This window comes from Podarcis vaucheri, assembly GCF_965113315.1.
Source record: "Podarcis vaucheri genome assembly, chromosome: 3".
Lineage (NCBI taxonomy): Eukaryota > Metazoa > Chordata > Lepidosauria > Squamata > Lacertidae > Podarcis > Podarcis vaucheri.
Genome location: NC_138761.1, coordinates 41167085 through 41190510, shown reverse-complemented (window position 1 = coordinate 41190510; position 23426 = coordinate 41167085). Strand labels below are relative to the sequence as shown.

Genomic DNA, 23426 nt, shown 5'->3' with positions numbered 1-23426 from the left:
AAGGGGAAAAAAATCAATTGCTGATTCCATGGAAAACCTCGTACATTTCATATGTTCCCCAAAGTGAAGAACATTTGTTTGTTCACCACTGCAACCCCTGCCAGTGAAAAAAGACAGAATCCAATGCATCATATTTGTTCAGAAGTCCCATGCAGGGCTTCCTCTGGAGCAAGTGTGCATGGGACGGTGCTTCTTCACCCGTTATTATTCTGGGTGCCCTAGACATTGTCGTTGCTTTTTAACCAGGCAGCAATTCCTCAAGCAAAGCTTTCTGGCATCCCGGCGTCGCCGCGGCGAGATCGGAAAAGCTGCGCCTGTTGAACTTTCGTCCGCCGCGTTACGGTTAAAGGGGAGGACGCCAAGTCGAAGCGAGGACGCGTAGCAACAGCTTCAGCTTTCTCTGCAGGCCCCGTTTCTAGGGCATTGGGCTCGTTGGCTATGAAAGGTTGTGAGGGGGGCGGGGCGGGGCGGGGCAAGATGACAAGCTGCCTTCGAACGCCGAGAGGGGGCCGAGGCCGACCTCTGACCTCACGTCCAACGCGGCGCCTTGGAAACGGTTGCCCGGCAACGGGACGCAAGCGTCGGGGCCTGCGCTCTCTGGTCCCCACCGCCACCCAAGCCCGGCGGCCATGGATGCTGAGACGCTGCCCTACGCGCTGGACCTGGTGGCGAGCAGCGGCGTATGCCTGAGCCCGGAGAAGCGAGCGGCCCTGCGGAACTCGCTGCTGCTGGTGCGCCGGGACTACCGCTTCGAGCAAGTCCGCCTGTGGGGCCGCATCCAGGGCATCCGAGGAGCCTACTACATCGCCGAGGGAGTGGGGCCCGACAGGGCGGGGGCCAGAAGCCGCCTCTACAGGTGGGCAGCTGGGCTCGCAGAAGATGGACTGCGGTGAAATAGGGCAGGTGAAATAGCGGGGAGGGAGGGGGGGGAGACATGGCTCCAGCAGGTTGTCCGTCCCTGTCTCCTCTTTACTCCTGTGCCTTTAATAGCAGCTTCCCAGGTAGAGGTTTGCACAGGTGCGCTGTTTTCTGAGAAGGGTTGCGAGATGCCCCCAAAGTGTCAGCTGTTAGACTTTTCAGCAGGTCAAGCTTTTCCCAGCAGCGCAGCACCACGCTAGAAACCCTAATCTCACAGTCATTGGTTTTAAGCCCCATACTGGGTGAAAGATTCCCCACATTGCAAGAGTTTGGCTAGATGATCCTCGTGGTCCAACTCTACAATTCTGTGATTCTAATGGTGAGCCTTAGTTAATCACAGCTATTTTTTAAAATCCACTCAAAACATTAAGTTCAAGTCAATGAAACAGAATTGAGGTCACGAGGGGACAGTAATGTCTAGAAGCAACATCCTCCTGATGCCTTATTAAAAATGTGTGTGATAGAGGGAGTGAGGTTAATTTTAAATGGCAACATAGGTAGAGAGGGCAAGTTAAACTCTAAATGAAAGTTAACACTTGTGGAGCACTTCTGAGTATTCAGAACACTTTGCAGGCATTATCTATTATCTCCATATTGCAGATGGGGCGACTGAGGCTGAAAGAGTGACTTGCCTAAGGCCATCTAGTGAATTAATGGCATAGGCAAGAGGTGACCCATGAACTTCGCAGCGCAGTCCCTCAACAGTACATTCCTATTTAGAAACTAGTCTTATTGAGTTCAGTGTGTCATACTTCCAGGTATGTTTGTACTGGATTGTAGTCTTAGTCACTTTTTAAAGCCATTTTCTTACTGGCAGTGGCCACTTTGAGGCATGGAGCCACAATACAAGGAAGCTATATATATATATGAAAGTTGTTTTGCAAGGCAAGGGGCATATTCAGGGAGAGGTTCATCTACCGTCTCTTGTGTGTCCCTGCTTTATATAGCACCCTAGCTTGGTAGGAATTCTGACCTGATCCTTTATGAGTTTGCTGCTATCTGTTTTCGTTTGGCTCTCAGATTTAGTAGCCATTCTGCCTTTCCTCCTACCTGACTATCTGAAGTGGCTTCCCCGCTCCTCCTTCACACATTGTGGTGCCATGAGGGGGCAGTTGGTTTTTATCTCTGCATACCATTTGTGGATTCTGCCTGCTTGCCACCTGTTCTCTTGCTTGTTTCTGTGAGATCTTTCAGTAGACCTCCAAATGTCTGAAAACATGAGTTTTTTTGCCAATAAAAATATGCTTTACCCTTTTATTATGTATGTGTGAATAACAGCTTGAATTGTGTGGAATGGAGCCTTCTGCCACCTCCTAATGAGGAATTTACTGCACTGACTTCAGTGCTAAAGGGGCGTTTCCAAGGGGACCCATCCTATGAATATGAACACTATGAGAAGAAAGAAGAAGGTGAGAGACCATATGAAGAGGAAGCAACAGTGAGTACATTGCAGCACCCCTGGGATCCCGTCACCTAATGCTCACAAGATATTTTGTCACAATTTGCACTTGTGCTTTTTTGAAGTAAAACATTTTTCCTAGTTTTCTAGGAATGCAGAGCAATATGATAAAATTATGACATAGGACTACTAACATTTTTGTGTTGCTTCATTTTTTTTTACTAGTGTAGGAATTTATTATTTGGAATTTTTTAAAATTGGGTACCAGAGATTTGAACTGGAATTTCTTGCAAACCTTTCTTATCCATTTAACATATCTGGTCCTTGGAGCTCACTGGACTTGGTGCAGACAAAATACTAAGTTAAAAGGCTTAACAGAAGCTTTTTATAAATACACACACAAACACACCTGCACTCAGCTTCATACAGATATCACACAGGCATATAAAGAAAAGATAAAGGTAAAGGGACCCCTGACCATTAGGTCCAGTCGTGGCCGACTCTGGGGTTGCGGCGCTCATCTCACTTTATTGGCCAAGGGAGCCGGCGTACAGCTTCCAGGTCATGTGGCCAGCATGACTAAGCTGCTTCTGGCGAACCAGAGCAGCACACGAAAACACCGTTTACCTTCCCGCCGGAGTGGTACCTATTTATCTACTTGCACTTTGACATGCTTTCGAACTGCTAGGTTGGCAGGAGCAGGGACCAAGCAATGGGAGCTCACCCCATCACGGGGATTCGAACCGCCAACCTTCTGATCGGCAAATCCTAGGCTCTGTGGTTTAACCCACAGCGCCACCCGCGTCCCTAAAGAAAGGATACAAAAGAGCTAATTCCTATGTTCCAAGGTTGGAATGGAAAGGTAGTAGAAGTTAGAGGTACCAGTTGTGACCTGCTATCCTTTATCCACCCCAGCAATCCAGCTACATATTCACTAGAGTTTGTCAAGAGATTCATGCCACGATTCTTCTCCCTCTATCCTTTTTTATACAGTTCTTGTAAAACATTGAGGTTCCATAAAAAGTAATGTACCCCACTCCACCACCCTGCTAGTAATCTAGCCTTCCCTTTCCCTCCACATTTGACTTTGGCCTACACCCCAGATGTATCCCATATGTATGAGTTGAATATTCCAGCAAGTCTCTATATACTTATTTCCCACTTCTCTCTCTGTGTGTCTCATGTGGAACACATACATACATACATACATGTGCTGAGTACTTTCTCAGTTAAACCCTAATCTCACTTTCCTGTACTCCTTACAGCTGGTCCCTCTTTTCCTAATCTTGCTGTAACCTAACTGCAGGCTGTAGTTCCTGTTTTGACACAGCTGACCTATTGTGTGTGTGTTAAAACAGCATCTGTCTTAAGCCCCAATGCCATGTAATGAAAATAAATGTATTGGCATATGTTTCTCCTATGACAGATGAAGGCAATATATATTTTAAGTTTGTAGGTGCATGATTCTGTTCCAGTTCTCATTCTAGTATGTAAAACTAAGGTGGCTTTTCTTAATGTTTGCTTTTTACTAAAGAACTTGATCAAGGAAGAAGTCCGTCTTGTATCTGCAATAGATCAGATAGATAAAGCAGTGGGTATTGTTCCACGGGGTGCCTATATAAAGTCACCACTGGGACCTGTGCATGAAAACAGAAACTTTGAAGGTAAGTCCGTGTAAGTCATAACTGCGTCTTTGAACACAAAAGTAGCCACAAGCAGTTATTTCTTCCATGTTTGACTTGGTGGCGAGGGTCTCTGGTGCTTGTTTTTAAGTTGTATTCATTCAACTTGTTTTTATTATTGCTTGTTAGCCGCCCTGAGCCCGGCCTTGGCTGGGGAGGGCTGGGTATATTATAATAATAATAATAATAATAATAATAATAATAATAATAATAATAATAATTAATTACAGTGAGCTGAGGGGAAATAAGGGGATGCACACACTCTAAAACAATAGAAATACTTAACTAACTGACCACTTCAGTTCTGCCCTCCCTAACCAAGTCCTGCCTCCGCCCCCAAATCCTGGCTATGCCCATGGATGCACAACCAGAACTATTAATTGTTTCTTGGGGCAATGATAGCACTAAAGTAGGAAAAACTACTTTTCTTTGATAAATCTTTTTTTCAGTTCATTTTTTGCACTCATGCTCTTGAGTCTTGCTAATCATGTGAGGAAATGTTACTATGCATGACAGTGTAAAGCATCCTGTCCGTCATGTGGAGGACCTTAATCATAGTAGATGTATGACAAGCCTTGTACATTGGACAACATAGGCCTATCTGGAATAACTTTGCTTTTGGAGCTACCTATCTCATGATCCTGTAGTGCTTTTGGTTATGGTGCTAGTTTGAATAATTCTTCATTTGATTTCAGGGCTCAGTTTAGATTGCAGCTGCTACCAATATATTTCCCTTGAGCAACTGCTGGTTCAAAGTGGGCTGTATAAAATTAACTGATTTTCCATGGTGCTGCAAGACTACCTATTTCTAGAGGTCTCTATCTACTTCTGTGGGTTCATTTAGTGTCATCAACACATAGATGCTTTATAAGTCTATTAGATAGTAAGCTTGTAGTAAATTGAAAGATGGCAAAGTTCTTATTAACCCAACAGGTCTGTCTTTGGTGGAGGCTAAAAAATTAAGCTCCTATTTCCATTTCACGGAGCCTGTAAATTTGAAGAACAAAACTCTCCTGGAGAAAGCTGACCTGGACCCTGCCATTGACTTCCTGGATTCACTTGAACATGATATTCCTAAAGGTAGGGAAGATGTGACATTCCAAATGCAAAATGAAAATAGTGTTGTGAAGCTTTCATATCCACTTAAGAAGTGCTATCTGCTTTTTCACTGTGTAATAATAACAATAAGCATTTATATGGAGCTTCTTAGTGCTTAGAGAACTCTTATTTCAACCCACTGCAGGTTTGTAGGTCTACAATTTCCATATTGTAGACTGCAGGAAGGACTCTGAGCATGATGGCAGTTTACCTAAGGCCATGTAGCTTTTTCATTACCTAGCTGAGGTCACAGTTTCCACTCTTGTTGGTGTGTGTGCATAAAAAAAGATGTATGGCCTTCCTTTCAATACAATAATTTTCAAAGTGGAGAACAATCTAAATACAGCAATAAAGCACACACACACACAAGCATGAACCCCATAAGCAGAGTTGCTAAACCCAAATAAAATCAGATTAGGCACACCAAATAGCAAAGGTTGCCCCAAAACTAACATGCTACATTATTTCTCATAACAAAACATGATACATATAATTTGTTCATGGTCTGGTTCTTCAGATATACCAACCTTTCCAGTGGCAGGATAAAACACATAAAAACAAAATGAGCTGTTGCATCCTTTCACTGGGTAGCTTTGTCTGTGTCTTGTGTCAGCACCCTGTCCTGCTTGAATTTTCTGTGTTTTCTCTTCATTAAAAGGGGCTTGCAGCAGCCAGTGTCCTGGTGGGCAAGATAAGGCTACTTAGAGATAGGAACATTTTTATGTGGTTTGAAGTATTTTGCAAGACCATTTCCCCCCAATATTGCCTCTTATCTAAATGGGGTCTTGTTAACTCTAACCTTGTATCCTGGGCAGTCTAAGTTCAAACTTTTCTTTGATAAATCTTTTATCTTGGCAGGAGAAAATGTAACAGTTTAGGAAATGGATGAATACACTCATTATTAAATGTGAATATCTTAGCCCCTAAGCGCAATGAAAACAATTAATGTAGCTCTTATTGTTTTCTAATATATGCTGTTTTACAGCTCCCTCCTTAAAATACTTTTTGCTTCCAAATAAACATAACAGAGCTACCAGAACTGAATAAAGATTGCTCTTTTGTACAAATATGACCCTTTATTATCTGCAAATTGAACATGTCAGCCCTTCTGAAGTTTCCTAACCCCTCATCAACACAAACCTTATTACCTCTCCCACTTTCTCACATTTCTTTTGCTTCCTATATGCTGTTCTTGAGTTCTCATCCTCTTAATCCCTTCTCCAGAGCCCATTCCACACTGCTCAGTATGTTGAATTAAACTACTCCATGTTGTGTATCCAATGCATCTCTTTCCCCTCTAGCTTCTCATTAAATACTTCCAACAGAGTTTGTGTAGAAAAGGGTGTTTTAGAGGCTGTGGTGCTCAGGCTAGAATTTTGTTCGTAGCTTAGGACCTTTTTTATCATGAATTTTTATATCCTTCACATAAAAATCTTTGCTGATTTTGTTACTGTAGTTAGAGCTAACGGTGTTTGTGCTCATCCATTATTTCAAACAAGAAGTCAAAAGGGAACAACAAAAATTACACGAGTTAGTTTTTGTATTTAATGCCCCCCCCCCCTTTATGGCCAGTATTAGTGAACTTCTCACAGCCAATTTGCTTTTCAAAGTCATTAATCTGTTACCTTTACATCATGAGCAGAGTAGCATGTGGCATGGCTCCTTCCTATCAGTAGGGTGGCCATTTGTCCTACTTTACAGAGTGTAGTCCTCTGTTTGTAGGGCTGTAAAGTACATGTCCTGAATAAAGATAAAGAGCTTTAAGAGGAGACAGCAGGGTCTTTGAAGTTGCTCATCTGCATTCAGTAGACTGAGCATGCAGACAGGTTACCTGGTCACAGTCTTGCTCTCTGGTGAGAGGTCTTGTATTTCTGTTTCTAAATCTGCATCATACTTCTAAATTGCACTTGAAACAGCTTGGCTTGTCAGTAAATGCTATAAATTTGATACGGCTTCCAATATGAATTTGATGAAGAATTGTACAGAATTTGAGAATGGGAAGCTGGAGTGAGAGAGGGAGAATATTTGTGCTGTGATCAGCATGACTGCATTCAGAACAGCAGTTATTCATCCTGCTAAATACAGAGTTTTATAAATTTGTAACACAAGGTGGCATCCAAATACAGAAATGTCTGAATAAATTCCACATAAATGCATGAAAATATCACCCCAATATCATAATGCCAGTGAAAATACAAAATTTTTTGCTCATGTTCACTCTACAGAAGTGACAGGAAAGTATAGAAGCAGCTGCAAAAGAGAGGACTTTGAAGCAAGTGACAATGGGATAGGTACTCATATGTCTGTGAAAATGTGTAAGGCATGCCTCACAATACAGTGGTACCTCTGGATGTGAACGGGATCCATTCTGGAGCCCTGTTCACATCCAGAAGCAAACACACCCAGAAGCAAACACATCCAGAGGCGTCTGCGGGTCGCAATTCGCCGCTTCCGCACATGCGTGTGATGTCGTTTTGACCGTCTGCGCATGCGCGAGCGACGAAACCCAGAAGTAACACGCTCCGTTATTTCCAGGTCGCCGCAGCGCGCAACCGGAAAATACTTATCCTGAAGCTACTTCAACCCGAGGTTTGACTGTAGAGCTATGATCTCTGAAATATTAGAAGAGGTTTTAACAAACAGGCTTGCTATAAATCTTATTATTTTTCAGATACAGCAGGTCACTTCATTTGAGCCTAAGCAGTTGCTCTAGTTTTGTGTGGTATACCATATTTTTCGCTCCATAAGATGCACTTTTTTCTTCCTAAAAAGTAAGGGGAAATGTCTGTGTGTCTTATGGAGTGAATGTGTGGTCCCTGGAGCCGAATTGCCCGAGTGTGGCGCGCGCCATTGCCCTGCGCTCCCCAGTTGCTGGCAGCCTCCCCTTTCCCCTGAAGCCCTGAAAAGGTTTGGGAGTGGCGGGCAGGCTGTGCACTGTTGCCTTGTGCTCCCGGGCCGCTCTCTTTGTCTGATTCTAGAACAGAGATCTGATTTTAATCTTGAGCTCTCAATCTTTCATTTATAGAAATTATGTTGAGTTGTATGATTTTTGAATTGGCCCTCACACATTTATGGATATGTAAGATGAATAGAACAGAAATATAGCTCGTATTATGACTATAATATACCACAGCTACGAAATGTATATCACGAGCCAGAGCCCCAACTTCTTCCAACTCTCTTGCCAAAATAACTGACGATGGTGCTCATTGTGTCTGATTACCAGGAGTCACTATTAGGTCTTATTATACTATATTATACTTCCCTCACTGCTTCTGAGAACTATCTGTATCAGAATTATCCAACACTGGTTTCCTTTGTAGGGTTGAACTTTATCGGTACAGCATTTAATGGGGCTTTAGTATTGGGCGATGGGGCCTCTTTGTGCAAGTGCTTGGAGAAAATCCTCCAGGTTTTATGTTAGTGCTTTAATAGATGCAAAAGCCCCAGGTGCTGGGAGGATTGAAGCTAAGAGACATGAACCTGTTTTATATCCAGGCATTAGCACAACTAATTTATTCCCTTTCACAGTCCCCCCGCTCCCCCTGAAGTGATTAATCCCCTATCAAGCTCTGTCTCCAGCTATTCAAGAAGCCTGAGTCTGTAGGGTTTTTGGTGTTGTTTTTTTTTAACAGCCCCTCGCCAGCAAGCAGACTATAAGGCAGCCTGTTATCGGTGTGTGGTGGAGGTGGTTTGAAGACAAATGGCTGCCTATCTCCCAAGTGGCCTTGCAAAACCCAACAAAGTGCTATGCTGTGCTGGCCACCTACTTCCCCCCAGCCTCCTCTCCCTGCTAACGTTTCACAGATGTGACCTGAGCCCTCCTCTTTCATAGCTTAACACTAAGCAGCACCTCCACAGCCTTGTGAAAACTCTGAGCCCGACAGCACTTTACCTCGCAGACTGCCAAGAGCCACATGGGCACAAGACCTTTCAAGCTGCTTTTCTGAAATCCAAACTAAGAAGTTTATAATGGATGAGGGGGAAGTAATGGTGTCGGAGAGAAAATGATGTTACCAAGAAGGCACAGAGGGGGGGGGGGAGTCTGGTGGTGTTTCTCTAGTCTGTTCTTGAGTGGGGAAGGGCAGCTTTGAGAACTTGTGGGTTCAAAAGATAACAGCAGTGCAGCCTTATGCAACATAGTAGAACAGGCATAGGCAACATTCGCCCCCCCCAGATGTTTTGGCCTACAACTCCCATGATCCCTAGCTAACAGGACCAGTGGTCAGAGGTGATGGGAATTGTAGTCCAAAACATCTGGAGGGCCGAAGGTTGCCTATGCCTGTGGTAGAACAATCCAGGAAGCAGCCATGCAGTGAAATGAGTTGCTGAAGTATATGCTTAACCTTCTGGAGGATAAATGACTCCCCAGACTGTGTGGATAAGTTGATCTGGTCAAATGGCCAAGTTAGCAGGTAATTTGCTTGTCCGTTAATACTATTTTAGCATCGGGCTGCTGTACCAGTCACCTTCCAGTAGGAGACACTGTGGGGTCAGCCTCAGTAGGAAGAACAGAAACCCTAATCAAGTAATATGAGAAAAGTTTGGACTCTTTAGTGAAGTGAAGACAGAGAAACCAGACTGTGTGTGGTATATGCTGACCTCTTGAACTGTGGATATGGAGAAGAGACTATCAGCCCTGCTAGAGTTCGCACAACTTTCAGGAGGCTATATTGCTTTCTCTTAGTACCAGCATCTTATGTGTGTTCAGCTCAGGGTCTCCCATGATTTTCCCTATCAAAGGCCACACACTAGGCCTGTTCGTGCCAAGAATGTGTGTCTGTATTGACACTTTTGGAGTCTGATGTTGCTACTCCTACACTGATCATAGGGTGTTCCCTCAAGGTGTGACCTTTTCTTTGGAACTGATCCTTATGAGACAATTGTAACATGAACAAGAGCCAGTTAGAATTGCTGCTTTTGACTTTCTGACCACCCACAATTTGCCCAAATTATTGGAACTATGCCTATATCTCTTGAGCTTTGCTTCTGTATGTAATAAACTGTCATACTGGGTTTTTGGGTTCAAATTGTCAAGTACTTCAGGGGTCTGGTTTATCAAGAAATCTTGGCTACTCTTCGTGAAGGAGACTGTTCATTGTTTCTGAGGTGGTTTTACCGTCCCAGAGCAAACAAGGACAGGGGAGCCGAGAGTCTGTCGTGTCATTCCAGGGCATGTAATTATAGGCTTTTAATTTTACTTTTTGAAAGGGGGAAAAATATTTTCTCCCTTCAATATGTGACTTAGTTTCTGCTTCATATCTTTTCTTTCAGTTTTGTTATAGGGCTCTTGATTCTGCGTTAATAGCTGCTGAAGCCTTGAGACAGAACCAGGTTATATTTATTACATAAATCAGATACGGTCTAAATCTTGTTCTAGGGACTGATGAGCCTTAATGAAAGTAAAACCCTACCACAAGAGGCCGTTTTTAGGAAACCAGAAGAAAATTTAGCAAAATCAGACTTCATAAAGCTCTATCTGCAACTATCTGGTGGACGTTGCTTTGGGAAAGGAGATATATCCCAGCTTCCCTTTGTAAATGAGGGGAGGAAAGGTAAATGTATAGGTCTTCTTTATGAATAAACTGTATGCAAAAACAACTTCAAAGCATGACAGTGAAATTTTCATGCAAGTTGAGAAATAAGGATACAAAGGGCCCCCCCCATGTTTTCATAGCTAATCCTTTTTAAAGTTGACATTAGGGATTCATTGTTTCATAGCTCCCAGCTAGCTACCTGTGTGCTCCATTTAGTAGTGGATGGTCTGAATATTTCTGAATACCCACTGATTGACTTTTAGAAAGTAGTTTCTCCTTGGCTGTTCTTAATATTTGTGATGAAGAAATCTTATAGTTGAGCCAGATGTTGAGATCTCAGTGATGGTCATCCTCAGAACTGCCAGTGCTCTTCTTGCATGCTGAAGAACTTTTTTTTAATTACCTGATGCAGAGTCTGCCAGTCTGACCCTGCACAATTTGTGCAAATGTTGGAAGAATTTTTCACTGTCACTGTCCGAGCATGATGCTTATCCCAGAATTAAATTGTTATCCTACCATGTGTCCCAATGCATGTCATGGTCAATACAGGATATAGTGGTTTTGAATCCAAATACAGATGTTATCAAGTAGCATTATTGGAAACTGCAGCAACAAAAATAAGTGCAGACAATAAACTACCAGTGGATTGTAAAGGAGATTCACTAATTTGAACAACTAAGTAAGAGAAGCCTTTGGAAGCTGTCATCAGGGTTTTTTATTTGTTATTTTTGTCCTGCTTTGTATGCTATTTATGAATTGGTAGCTTAATTTGCACATTGTATGTCTGTTTCAGACATGTCCCTCTTATTTGTCCTGTATGCAATGACCTATGGCAACAAGCAAACATTTATTGTACCAACAGAACATGTGTGCCATAGTCTTTGAGGTCAGCATGAAAATTTCAGTTTATATCTAGCATATTTGCAAGTTGTTTTGGCATTGTATTCAGCAATGTATTATTCTATTGCAATAGTACCTGACAGAGATCACTGTTACTAGATTGGAAAGCTGAGATGAGAGATAAGAGATGAGTACATGGAGAACAGTAATGCAAAAGAGAGCTTCAGTGTGACTCATTGGGTAATTTTTAAGATATAGACATGGAAGACCTTGTTTCAAATCAAAGTTCAGCCATGGACTCATTGGGTGGCCTTGCGTTCAGTTTCTATCCACAAAGTAGGAAAAATAATAATCTCCTTAACAGGATGAAAGTAAATGCTTTGAAGTAAGTCATTCTATAAATCTGAAATAAATAATAAAAATTAATCATGTACTCTGGCATGATGTAAAGGAAATAAAAGAAGCAGCCATCTTATGAGCACAGGTCTATGCTTTCTGGATGAGGCTGCTATACCACCACCCTGCTCCTCCTTTTTTATTTCTGATGGTGAGAAAGGAGAGGTTGGGGTCAAGTTTATGTACATGATACAAACCGGATAAGCTGTAATGAAATTCCCATCAAAAGCCTACCCACACTGACCTAGGGCATCGCTTTCCCCTTGTTGTGGGAAAAGGTTCTCAATCCACATCCTTCTCCCTGCTGTGTGTGTTGAATTATTAGTTGGAGGACTAATTGCCCTTGTTCAGGTTTGCCTCCTGCCCCAGCTTTTTTGGAGTGTGGCCAATTAAGGTGCTTCTGCCCCAGCACTCTTGTCACATTTCATCTCATTTCAGTTTTGATCCCTGTAGTTCTGGAACTAATCTTTATATGTTTCCCATACATGTACACTTCCTCCTACCAGAATTGCTGTTTTTTGTTTTTAAAAAAATATTCCTTTCTTAATAAATACTGAATTTGTACAATTCTATCCATACTCATCTCAACAAAATCTATCATATGTCTGATTCAGATGTAACGGGAAACCATGGTTTCTTATAACTCCCATGAGCTGCGGCGAGCCTTGAGCTGTGTGCTCCCTTCTCCTCTTGCATGCCAGAAGGGAACAGAAGCTGCAACTTCTAATTTTAAACTAACCAGTTTTCTGCAGTGTCCACAGTTGGGGTAACTGATTTGCCTAAATCGGGGTGGGAATCCATTTTCAGCCTGAGGGCCACGTGTGAATGGCTTGTATAGGTACCCCTCCCTCCTTCATCCAGGAAGCAAGATGTATCACCACAGTTCAAGAACAGGCACAAGCACTTGCAGAGGGGTGGGGCTTGGAGTAGGCAAGCAACTGCTGGACGGCTGATTAAAGAGGACTGGAAGGCTGCCTTCAGCCCATGGGTATGAGGAACATAAGACGCCATCTTACACTGAGTTAGACCACTGGTCTATTTTCCACAGTATTATCTACACCAGGGTTTCCAAACTTGGATCTCCAGCTGTTTTTGGACTACAGTTCCCATCATCCCTGACCACTGGTCCTGCTAGCTAGGGATGATGGGCGTTGTAGTCCAAAAACAGCTGGGGACCCAAGTTTGGTAAACCCTGTCTACACTGACTCATAGCAGGTCTCTATGGTTTCAGGTGAGGGACATTCTCAGCTGTGCCTGGAGATGCCAGGGATTCTTCTCCATCCTGTTAGTCATCTGTTTATCCCAAACTTCTCAGTGCATCCCCCCCAATCACTTTTCAAACCACAAAAAGTCTCATTTGTTTTTTTTAAGTGGATTAGTTGTGCTAGGGCAAATAACTTTAATCCACTCTTAACTGTTCAAACCTAAAGTTCTGGAATACCTCTGAATCCCTCCCACAAAACAGTGATAGTCTGGAGGTACCCTCAGAAGGGAAAGCAACCAATCCCCTTCTTGTGGGGACAAAAGAGTGGGTTGGAACTGCACAGGGGGAACAAAGAGGGGATCATTCCATCTGGCAAGTCAAAATGCTTGCCTAATGTTTAATGTTGGCAAGAACATGTTGGGGGAAATGGGAGTAGTTCAAAATCAAAGTGCAACTGTATATATGGATGCGAGAGAAGTGACGTAGTTAATTCTGTTGCAGTTGTTTTAGCAGGAGAAAAAGGAGCAGAAAAGGATGTATGCGAACACAGCCATAGCCATATGATGCTTTGTGAATAGTATCACCTAGATATAATAGAGGTGTCACTGTTTTTGTTTCCCTAATGCGACCTTTTGGAACAGGCAGCTTTTACCAACATTGAAAACTGCTTCTTCCCATCCCCACCCCTGTTCTTTGAAATACATCCAAAACAGGAGTGTTATGGAAGAGTAGATTTGAAGTGGATCAGCTCTGTTGTTTTAAGGGCCTCTCATTTTACAGTTAGTAGATCAAGCGTCTCCATTGCCTGCATATCACAGAGGGCCCAGGTCAGAGCCCAGACAGACATGGGGGATGAGAGTGGATACAGTGGCAGGCTGGAGAGAAAGCAGAAGCCGAGGGGAGGGAGGTTGACGTTTAAAACACAGGCACTAGGGTCCTGGCAGTTGACAGAGGGCCATCGAGGAGTCAGTGGCTGGTTGAGCAGACAAGCTTTCGGAGCAGTGTCTTGTTTGGGAAATGGTTAAGCTCCTCCTCAGCATTCCCACCCGTATTTGGCAGGGTGAAGGTTGCAGCCTGCTCCAGAGGGGGAATGGGAAGCTCCAGATCTTCATCCAAAGGATATTTTTCCCAGGCTCTTTCCTCCCACACAGACCTGACAGGCAATTTTTTTCAGTCCAGACAGTATTTGGCTTAAGCTAGTTCTGGCGGGTGCAGCTTAAAAAGCAAATTATGGGGTTTATAGTTATTTGAAAAAATAACACAGTAACCCTGCAAAGCTTTTCTCATGAACGTGCCATATGCCGGATCTCTGATCCTTAGTGAATGTCATCTTCACTGCTGCTGAAATACTGTTGGAGCCACACCTCCTTGTTCACTGCCTCAGCTGGTGTCTTGTGCTTGCTGCTACGTGCTGAGCTCTGCCCACCAAAGTTTCTGACTGGGATATTGACAACAGAGGCAAGAAAAGAATCCCCTTCAACCATAGATAACATTTATGTGCTTATTTAAAATAAAAGTTGTGCGGCTACAGGAAATAAAGAAAGCATTAATTTTGGTTATAATCCAGCTAAATTGTGATTAAGTCTTTTTGAAAGTTGCAACTCACTTGTTCCTTTGGTTTCATTGGAAATGCAGTGCAATCTTACAAATTTTATTTGGAAATAAGGCCCACTGTGTTCAGCAAGGCTTCCTCCTGTTAAGCCCAATCCTAAACATACTAGGGAGTAAACCTCACTGAATGCAGCGGGGCTTAATCCTGCAAAAACATGCATAGCATTATGCTCTCAGTCATGCCTAATTTTTTTGTTAACTCATTATGAGAACAAGATACATTATGTAGCATTAGTTGACAATTCTGTTACATCCTAGGGTATGAGTTTCTATTGTACATAATACCATAAAAGCTACTTGATGTTGTGGTTAAGAGCGGTAGTCATGTAATCTGGGAAACCGGGTTCGCGTCTCCGCTCCTCCACATGCAGCTGCTGGGTGACCTTGGGCCAGTCACACTTCTGTGAAGTCTCTCAGCCCCACTCACCTCACAGAGTGTTTGTTGTGGGGGAGGAAGGAAAAGGAGAATGTTAGCCGCTTTGAGACTCCTGAAGGGGAGTGAAAGGCGGGATATCAAATCCAAACTCTTCTTCTTCTTCTTCTTCTGTATGTAACGGATCATAATTTTGAATCTGAATTTAATACTTACATTTTCTTATAGGATAATTTATATCCTGTACCTTCTGCCCTAAAGAAGGCCATCAGATAGATCTCCCAAGTATTCTGTTAGAACAGCCATGCTACTAAACCCCTAGTCATTTACTGTGCTACGCTGCAGGGTTGTTTTTTACCTGCCTGCTTTTTTTTTTTTACTAAAGTCCTCTTGTGAATAAAAAGTAAAATATAATAATAACTAGCAGGCTAGAGGATGCATAGCAGCTGCTATACTTCCCTACTCCCCACCATTACGGTCTGTCCATTTTCTCCCCTGCTCCATTACTAGAGATCCTCATAGGAAAGGGCTCCTTTTTCTTTTTCACAGTAAAGGGCAATTGGAGCCAGCTCCAGCTTCTGTCTCCATTTGCTGGAGCGTATCTTGGCCTCAAATAGCAGGCACAGACAGAGCTGGCTCAATGATCCTTGTGCAGAAGCTGACCGGGCTGGCGAAGCAGGGACCCTGCTTCATCAGCCTGATCACTTGCCTTGAAAAAATTCCATGCATTTGCCTCTGTGAAATTCCTGGGCGCCAATGGTGATCAGATGAATGGTTGATACAACTTTGTATTAAAAACACTAATCCTGCCTTGCAGAATTACAGACAAGAACTCAAAAAATCATTGTCTTCCAGGAGTTGAATTGAATTGAGGCATTTAGTGTTTTTAGCACGCCAACTTTGTGTTTTGCTATGTAATTATGTGTAACAAAATAGGTAAGAGGTTCCGTGAATAAATTGCACCTTAATTCACAGCCTGATCTCTTCATGGAAGAAATTTTATAGAATTGAGAACGTAGCACAAATGTTCCCAATTTCACCTCCATCTCAATTGTGCGAAGCAGTGTGTTGATTACAACTAAAATGGTGGTGTGCGCAGAGAGTGACTCATTTGGGATAGTCAGAGTCTCAATTCAGCTGCTCAAAACAGGAGAAATGGGACATTGTGGTGGGTCTGAAGTTTGATTGGCAGGTAACAAGGGGAAAAGCAGTGCTCTTTTATGCAGGGCAGCTGCTTTGTGCAACAGCTGCAATTTTTGAATGGCCTTTAATGGCAGTCCCAAAGAGGATGTCCCAAGGAAAGTGTGTCAAGGAAATCAATATAGGAAAATATGGCTTGGTGGCTGGGGTTGTGCTGGAGGAGATGCATCAAATTGGCCTTCAGAAAAGAAAGGAGAGCACCCTGCCCATTGCTGCTCTTCCGAGTGTCTCTGATATTTATCCTAAAGCTAAGTTGGGATAATGTAGGTAGCTAACACACCTTTCAGTCTTCTTGCTTCCTGAACATTTCTTTTGCTATATGAACTACATGTAGCATCAAGCATTTGCCAAAGCTGACAAGCAGCTTTTCTGAATTAGCTCTGTCATCAAGTGAGGATTATCATCTGTGAGTCTTTTTCCTTTCATTGCTGTATTTTGATGGTTTTAGGTTACTGTCTCCCCCAAACATCTTCTAGCCTCATGGAACCAAATCTGCTTTAATACTCTTGCTTCTCAGGCTGTCATTTCAGGAACTGAAATACTCAGCAAGCCATTGAGCAGCTGATTATAGTAGAAAGTTCATTTTCACATTGTCTCTTAACCTTCTCAGCAGCACCAAAGCATAATTAATATTGAAGCTAATCCCTTTACTGCCCCAGTGCACACTTCCTCCAAAGGTGGAGGCAAATTAAGACTCCCAAGGAAAATTAACTCTTATATAAACTACTTCCGAGCTGGAAGCTCTGTTAAATTTCTCTGTCATTCACTTTCCTCTTGCTTTCTTTCCCTTAGCTTGTCCATTGGCCAAATTTCCTTCCTGATACAGGCAATCGGAAAATGTGTCCCAAAGTTGCATTTTAGCCTCAGGATAATAGTCTCTCACGTCCCAAATCAAAGCATTGATTTGATGCATTGATTTCAGTTGATCTATGCAGTGTATGACTAATGTTGGCTATTGACAATTAGGATAGCTAGCCCACATGTAGTCTTGCTTCAGGTGGAACACACACACACACACACACAACTGGATGAAGAGCTGCATGCTTAGTCACTGCCCCTAAAATGCCTCATGCAATAGCTGGGGCTCACACCTATCGATGGAGCTGAGGGAAAATGAACAGCTATTGGCTCCCATTTCTTAAACAATTTGGTATTATCAATCTGACTGGAGCTGCACATTTGCATGTAGAAACTTTCATTTATTAATTTATTTATTTTTACTATGTTTTTCTACATGCTGGAAGCTGGCCAGAGTGGCTGGGGCAACCCAGTCAGATGGGCGGGGTACAAATAAATTATTATTATTATTAAGCCAATGTGCACCTCATGCTGCTGGTGGTTGGCCCTGAAGGCTTTTGCCCCTAGAAATCAAATAGGCTGTAAGGTGCAATGCTTGTCCTTTTGGAGCTTCTCTTTGGAATAAATCTAGCTGATTCCTGTACACTTTCCTGATATTATGGGAATGGCCTTAGCTCAATGGTAACCTGCTCTGCATGCAGACTGTCCTGCCTTCAATTAGACATCCCTAGGTAATCCTAGAATTGCAAAATAAGTCATCTAGAGAGGTTATTTACCTATGCTGATATAATAGAGAAGCTGAATGTAACTCATTAGCAGACCTTGTTTATGTCTTCAGCTTCAGGACTTAATGATAAAAAGGTTATCGTATGATAACTGGATCTTACTAGCATTATTTGCTTATTATTTTGTGGACTTGGGACCTCATGCTGGAGTTAACACTCTTCACATACAAAGGAAGCAGCTACATGAGGGGGTAATACACAGTTACACTGGTCTGTTTACTTGTGTGATTAACTAAGCCAAGAATACAGTAGTCTGTACTACAGCTAAGTCAAGCTTGTTCTAGTGCCAGTGTTCACTGAACACATATGATCCTAGTTTGGCTTATCACAGAAAAGCTGTCTTTGTCAATTAGGATGAAATCCAGCATCCTATTCTTATGCAGGGTCCTGGAGCATCCAGTTTGAGAGGGGAGGCAGAGTGGTAGTACTACGAAGTTTGCTCTGGCCTGGACTCACATTCTACCATGTCCCCAATACTAAACAACATGGCTACATCTACTTTGGCAACGCAGAGAAGAACCTGGACCTGCCCTTCATGCTATGAATAACAGCACGAGGCCGGAAATGGAAGAGATGCCTTGTACTGATTTTGTATTTGAAACTGGGTATGTATTTTTGCTTTAATAGATCAGCATGGAATCAGTCTAATGTGTTAGTGAGACCATATTTTAAAATATTAAGTAGATCAGCTGTGTGCCATCTAGCCTGTAAGCCAGCTATATGTCATCTACTCCTTCCCTCTAAATTATAACTCAGTCTCCTTAGAGTGCAGCAAGACCAGTACCAGAAGCATAATTGTTGGTTCACTTTTGTTTTACTTTGTATTTATGTACTTAAACATTGATTTGGCAGGGTTTGTTTGTTTGTTTTGGTAATACTGATTTATTCTGCATTTGTTGAATTTTGATTTTTGTCATTTGAATTTACTAACATGCTCTGTAATTTGTATGTTTGTATTTTCAATGTTTTGATTTTTTTTAATGTTTGGTGTGAGTGGCTTTGGGCACAGCTCATTGTGGAAAAGCAGCATATAAGTAAACTAAATCATCAGTAAACACCTCTTGATAAATTACCATATGCACTTGCCATATGTACTCATTCCCTGCAGGGCTCATATTCTGCCTCCATTACTTTACAAAGGAACTAGAAATAAGAGACCTCCTAGGATTAGGAAATCAGGAATCCTAATTGTCGGTTTGCTATCCAGGCACATAAACTATGTAAACACAGAAAATGAAATTGTTTTGTGGTATAAAGTGTTACAGATGGTTATACATAGTCTACAAGTCTAGTAGGACACACGAGTGATTTCTGGTTTGACTATTTGCTCTGGACTCCAACATTTCCTTTAATTATGCACACTTTTTAAACACACATCACTTTTCCAATTGCACCAACAAAATCAGGCTGTAGTACAATCATTTTTCGTGTACAGTACTTCAGAACTTGATACTTTATGGACATTATTTTTGCTTTAAGTATACATTATATTGGGCTGACCGCACATATTCACAGATTCCATAAGTTGCATGTATTTCTGAGATGTAATTGTGTGTGAAAATGAAGTTTAGAATGCACAGGTCCTCTCTAGAAGCTTTCATTTGCAGCATAAAAAAGCCATTACAAAAATACCATTCTCTCCAGAGAGAATGGAATGTTGCTGTGTCTGATGACTTTGGTTAATAGGTTCAGGTAGGGAGGGATTACTGCGAGCTGGTAGATCTAATAGATTGCTGGCCAGTGCCTCAAAATAGTGGCTGCAATAAAACAAGCATTAGAGCTGAGCAGCAGAAAGAATTAAGCATATTTTTTTTGACCCAGAGCATTTCCAAACATAGAAACTGAGGTAGCCTGTAGAGGAAGTGACAACTACAGTTGTGTGATACTAGTTGCCTCACTTCTAACCAGGCTTTCCCCCATATTCACCATTTAAGGCTCCCTTGTGCATGTTTCCCAGCAACCTGGCTATAGCAATACTCCCCCAGTCTACCCCATCACCTTGAAATATTCAAAATTTTACAGGACAAAAAGTATGCAAATCACAGGCTACAGATGAAAGGTGGCATACAAATAAATAATAATAATAACTGAGCAAAGTTGTTTGATTTTGTCTATACTGGTTGCAGGCTGTACTGTTCCCAGAATCTCCTTTTGGTTTCACAAATATTAATCTCATTTTTGTCCTCAAGATCATAAACTTTTCTCTCAAGGCTAAAGTGGACCTATAAAACTGATCAGAAGATTGAAGCTGAATGTGTATTTATTGCATCTGTGGGGAACTACTTTGCGGTAAATATTCTTCCTAAGTTTACACATGCACTCCTGTAGGATTTTGTGTGTTTGGGGGGGGGGGGACAGGACAATGGGATTTTTATTCTGCTTTAATTGTCTTCCTCCCATCAGCATCATGAGCAGTAACAGACACCAGCTATTGATGTCAATTAAGGACATCACTATGGAAGGGGGGAAATCCACTTGAGCAGCGAGTTACAAATTATTTCTCTATTGTACGCGTGCAAGAGGTTGAAGCTACCCAAAGAAGTGAAACAGTACACGGCACTAGGAGTCGACTCAAGAGTTTAATTGGGATTTAAATAAAGGAAGATAAAGTTTTGTTATCCTGAAGCAACATCTATTGCATTATCTTTCAAGTTAAATGACAATTCTTCTTAGCCATTAAATTCCCTCTTTTCTGAAAATTCCTGTATGCCTCCAGAGGAAAAATGTTCATTTGGCTCTTTCCAGAGCACCAGACATAAAAATACCTGTAATGGATTGACAAATACTGAGCCACAACTATTGCAATTTGCTGTCAACACTAGCTCTATACCATCCTAGTGGTTAAAACGAAGAGGTTTTGACCCATAAGTAACATTATCACGGAGTATAGGGTGCGATATAGGCATGGGAACCTTGCACCACTTGTGTCCCTTGTTCCAAATGGGCCGCACAGATTTGATAGAGTATCGGGTAAGGTACCTGTGAAGAGAAGCAGAAAAGAGGTCATGAGTGACTCACAATTGAGAAAAGGTCTGACATTCAGGGGTTCTCAGTTTCATTCACACTGAGAGCCAGTGTGGTGTAGTGGTTAAGAGCGGTAGTCACGTAATCTGGGTAACCGGGTTCGCGTCTCCGCTCCTCCACATGCAGCTGCTGGGTGACCTTGGGCCAGTCACACTTCTGTGAAGTCTCTCAGCCCCACTCACCTCACAGAGTGTTTGTTGTGGGGGAGGAAGGGAAAGGAGATTGTTAGCCGCTTTGAGACTCCTGAAGGGGAGTGAAAGGCGGGATATCAAATCCAAACTCTTCTTCTTCTTCTTCTTCTTCATTTGTACAAGAGTGAATGCTGGGGCACTGTGAAGCATAGTGCAATAATCTTGGTGTCTTATTCTAATGGGTTTTTGACAAAAAGAAACTGAACATCTTGGAGCAAGTGGGCTGCATCTCTTAGTTGTGACAGCAGGTGCAACTCACTGAAGCTGCACATACCCAGAGCTGCTTGACTCAGCAGCAAGGACTTTGGCAGGGACCAGTGTAGTCTATGACAGGATAAATGCAGCTCCTGTTCCCCTTCCCTACTAGCTGTTGTTACACAAGACTGGCTTGGGGCATGTACAGTGTTTCTGAATCAAGATCATCCACCCTCTTCTCCATTTCAATATTTAAAATAGATCAGACACAGATACTGACTTAAGCCTCTGGCAGGTTTCAATTCTGACTGGCTATAGCTGGATGTCAGGTTTTTTTGACTGCATCAAAGGCCAGTTTCAAATGTATTCCTCCTGTTTCATCTTTTTGGGAAGACCCCAAGCTCTACAGAGTCATAGGCTGCAGGCACAAGACAACTACATAATAGGCCAGATTCATTAGAGAGTCTCCAAAGGAATTAAGTCTATTTTCCTAAGAAACTAGGTTAAGTTTTCTTTCTGCTTGGGAATAAGAATTTGGCAGGAGAACATATTTTCACACATGCCTATAAGAGACTATAGTGAGGCTCTTGTAGGATTCCGTTTGATTTGCTAGTGTTGGAAACAGAATCTGCAAAACAAAGAGGTACAGCTCGAAAACTGATGTTATGTGAGTCTGGTTGGCAGTGTCTGTCAACACCCTGGAAGCAGCATTCTGCACCAATTTCAGCCTCCATTTTCAAGGGCAGTCCCACATAAAGTAGATTGCAATAGCCAAACCTGGAGGTTAACAAAGGGTGGATTATTGCAGCCATGCTTTCTCTGCTCAGGAATGGACACCGTTGGCAAGTCAGCCATATAGCTGAATGCAGGCACTCCTAGTCATTGTAGCCACCTGGCCTCCAAGTATAAAGGTAGATCAAGGAGTACCCCACTTACTCTTTCAAGGGGAGTGTAACCCTATCCAGAACAGATTGTCTTTACAACTTCTGGACCCCAGAACAGAAGTCCCCCATTGCTATTGGAAATTGTCCTGGAACATTACCACTGTAATACTGAGCCTCCAATGCCCAACCCTCAGAGCTGTTTCAAGAGGTCAATTGTATCAAAGGCTGCTGAGAGATCAAAGAGAATCAACAGGGTTGCACTCTACATGTCTCTTCCCCAACAAAGGTGAACAGTTAGGGCTACCAAGAAAGTCTTGGCACTAATTCTAGTCGTGAATCCAATTCTGACTGAAATGGGTCTAGAAAATGTGTCCTCCAAGCATGTGTGAAGTTGAGCCACCACTACCGTCTCCAGAACCCTGCCACAAAAGGGGATGTTAGCAACTGGGTGAGTTGTCCAACACTTCAGGGTGCAGAAAGGACCTCTTAAGCAGGGAGCAACCCCTGCCCAACTATTTAAAACAGCCTGACACATCAACTCAGGAGGCATTTTCCACTCCCAGCACCCACCCTCTGGCTAGCTTTTATTAGTCTTGATTGGCAAGCCAAATACATCCAAGCAGCTTTCCCACATTCTCAGGCTGCAAATACATGGTGGTTGAGATCATCTTTACCATAAGCAATTAGTATTTTGGTTTTCAATCTACATTAACACAATTGTCATTTATTTGCAAAACATTCTATACCACCAACCTTTTTAAAAAGGTGGTAAACAACATGACAGCCAACAATAAAATTGCATTGATAAAATACAGAATACTTCCTAAATCAATAGATCAGCCAAATGCATCAAAACAGCAGGGAAAGCCAAGCTGTAAATGGTGTGGGGGTGCTGGTCTATCAGCATGGTGGTGGTGAACTACTGTTCTTCCGTGCAAGCAGTTGGGATTGGGGGAGGAGAGGAAGCAGGCTAGGTTCTTATGTAGTCTTGCAAGAGCACTAAAGCACTAAAAACATGACCACAGTGTAATCTGCACCACTAGACCTTGGCTCAGTCCAAAACTGGAACTGGTCTGCTTCTTCTCTGAAAAAAATGCAACACTGCTGAGCACACAACTCTCTGGTGAGCAGTAACATGGTCTTATGACCCCAGTATGCCCCCTCCATCCCTGTGGTTTGGTCATCCTGTCTTCGTTGCACCATGCAAATTTAGATGTTAAGTGCTCTGGGCAGATCCTAGTGTAATTTATTTGATCAGTGAGCAAGCATTGGGGCCCTGTAAAATGGTAAT

The 23426-nt window shown here is 42.5% G+C and overlaps 2 protein-coding genes across 7 annotated transcripts in view; one reads left to right on the top strand and one right to left on the bottom strand.

Moving 5' to 3' along the window:
* The first annotated feature begins 540 nt into the window (after nt 1–540).
* Nucleotides 541–18913, top strand: RSPH9 (radial spoke head component 9). 3 transcript variants are annotated; one of them, XM_082216267.1, is made up of 5 exons: nt 541–856; nt 2197–2356; nt 3852–3981; nt 4933–5079; nt 17051–17274. In XM_082216267.1, the coding sequence occupies exons 1-5, from the start codon at nt 630–632 to the stop codon at nt 17077–17079; spliced, it is 693 nt and encodes a 230-aa protein (XP_082072393.1). In that variant the 5' UTR covers nt 541–629; the 3' UTR covers nt 17080–17274. The 3 variants fall into 3 exon arrangements, with proteins under 3 accessions (XP_082072393.1, XP_082072394.1, XP_082072392.1); XM_082216268.1 differs by lacking the exon at nt 17051–17274 and adding an exon at nt 18195–18332 and having other exon boundaries at nt 542–856; XM_082216266.1 differs by lacking the exon at nt 17051–17274 and adding an exon at nt 18225–18913 and having other exon boundaries at nt 543–856.
* A 1488-nt stretch (nt 18914–20401) lies between these two features.
* MRPS18A (mitochondrial ribosomal protein S18A) overlaps nt 20402–23426 on the bottom strand; it is a 36580-nt gene continuing 33555 nt past the window's right edge. For all 4 annotated transcript variants that reach the window (XM_082216275.1, XM_082216274.1, XM_082216276.1 and 1 more), the window contains one exon: nt 20402–20820. In XM_082216275.1, coding sequence (XP_082072401.1) covers nt 20676–20820 — 145 coding nt within the window. In that variant the 3' untranslated portion in view covers nt 20402–20675. The remainder of the gene's footprint in view (nt 20821–23426) is intronic.

What these genes read in the sequence shown, in the direction of transcription:
- RSPH9 (XM_082216266.1), top strand. Translation starts at nt 630, where the DNA reads ATGGATGCTGAGACGCTGCCCTACGCGCTGGACCTGGTGGCGAGCAGC. An exon ending in GCCAGAAGCCGCCTCTACAG is followed by an intron (nt 857 to 2,196) that starts GTGGGCAGCTGG and finishes TGTGAATAACAG; the next exon opens with CTTGAATTGTGTGGAATGGA. An exon ending in TGAACATGATATTCCTAAAG is followed by an intron (nt 5,080 to 18,224) that starts GTAGGGAAGATG and finishes ATTCTTATGCAG; the next exon opens with GGTCCTGGAGCATCCAGTTT.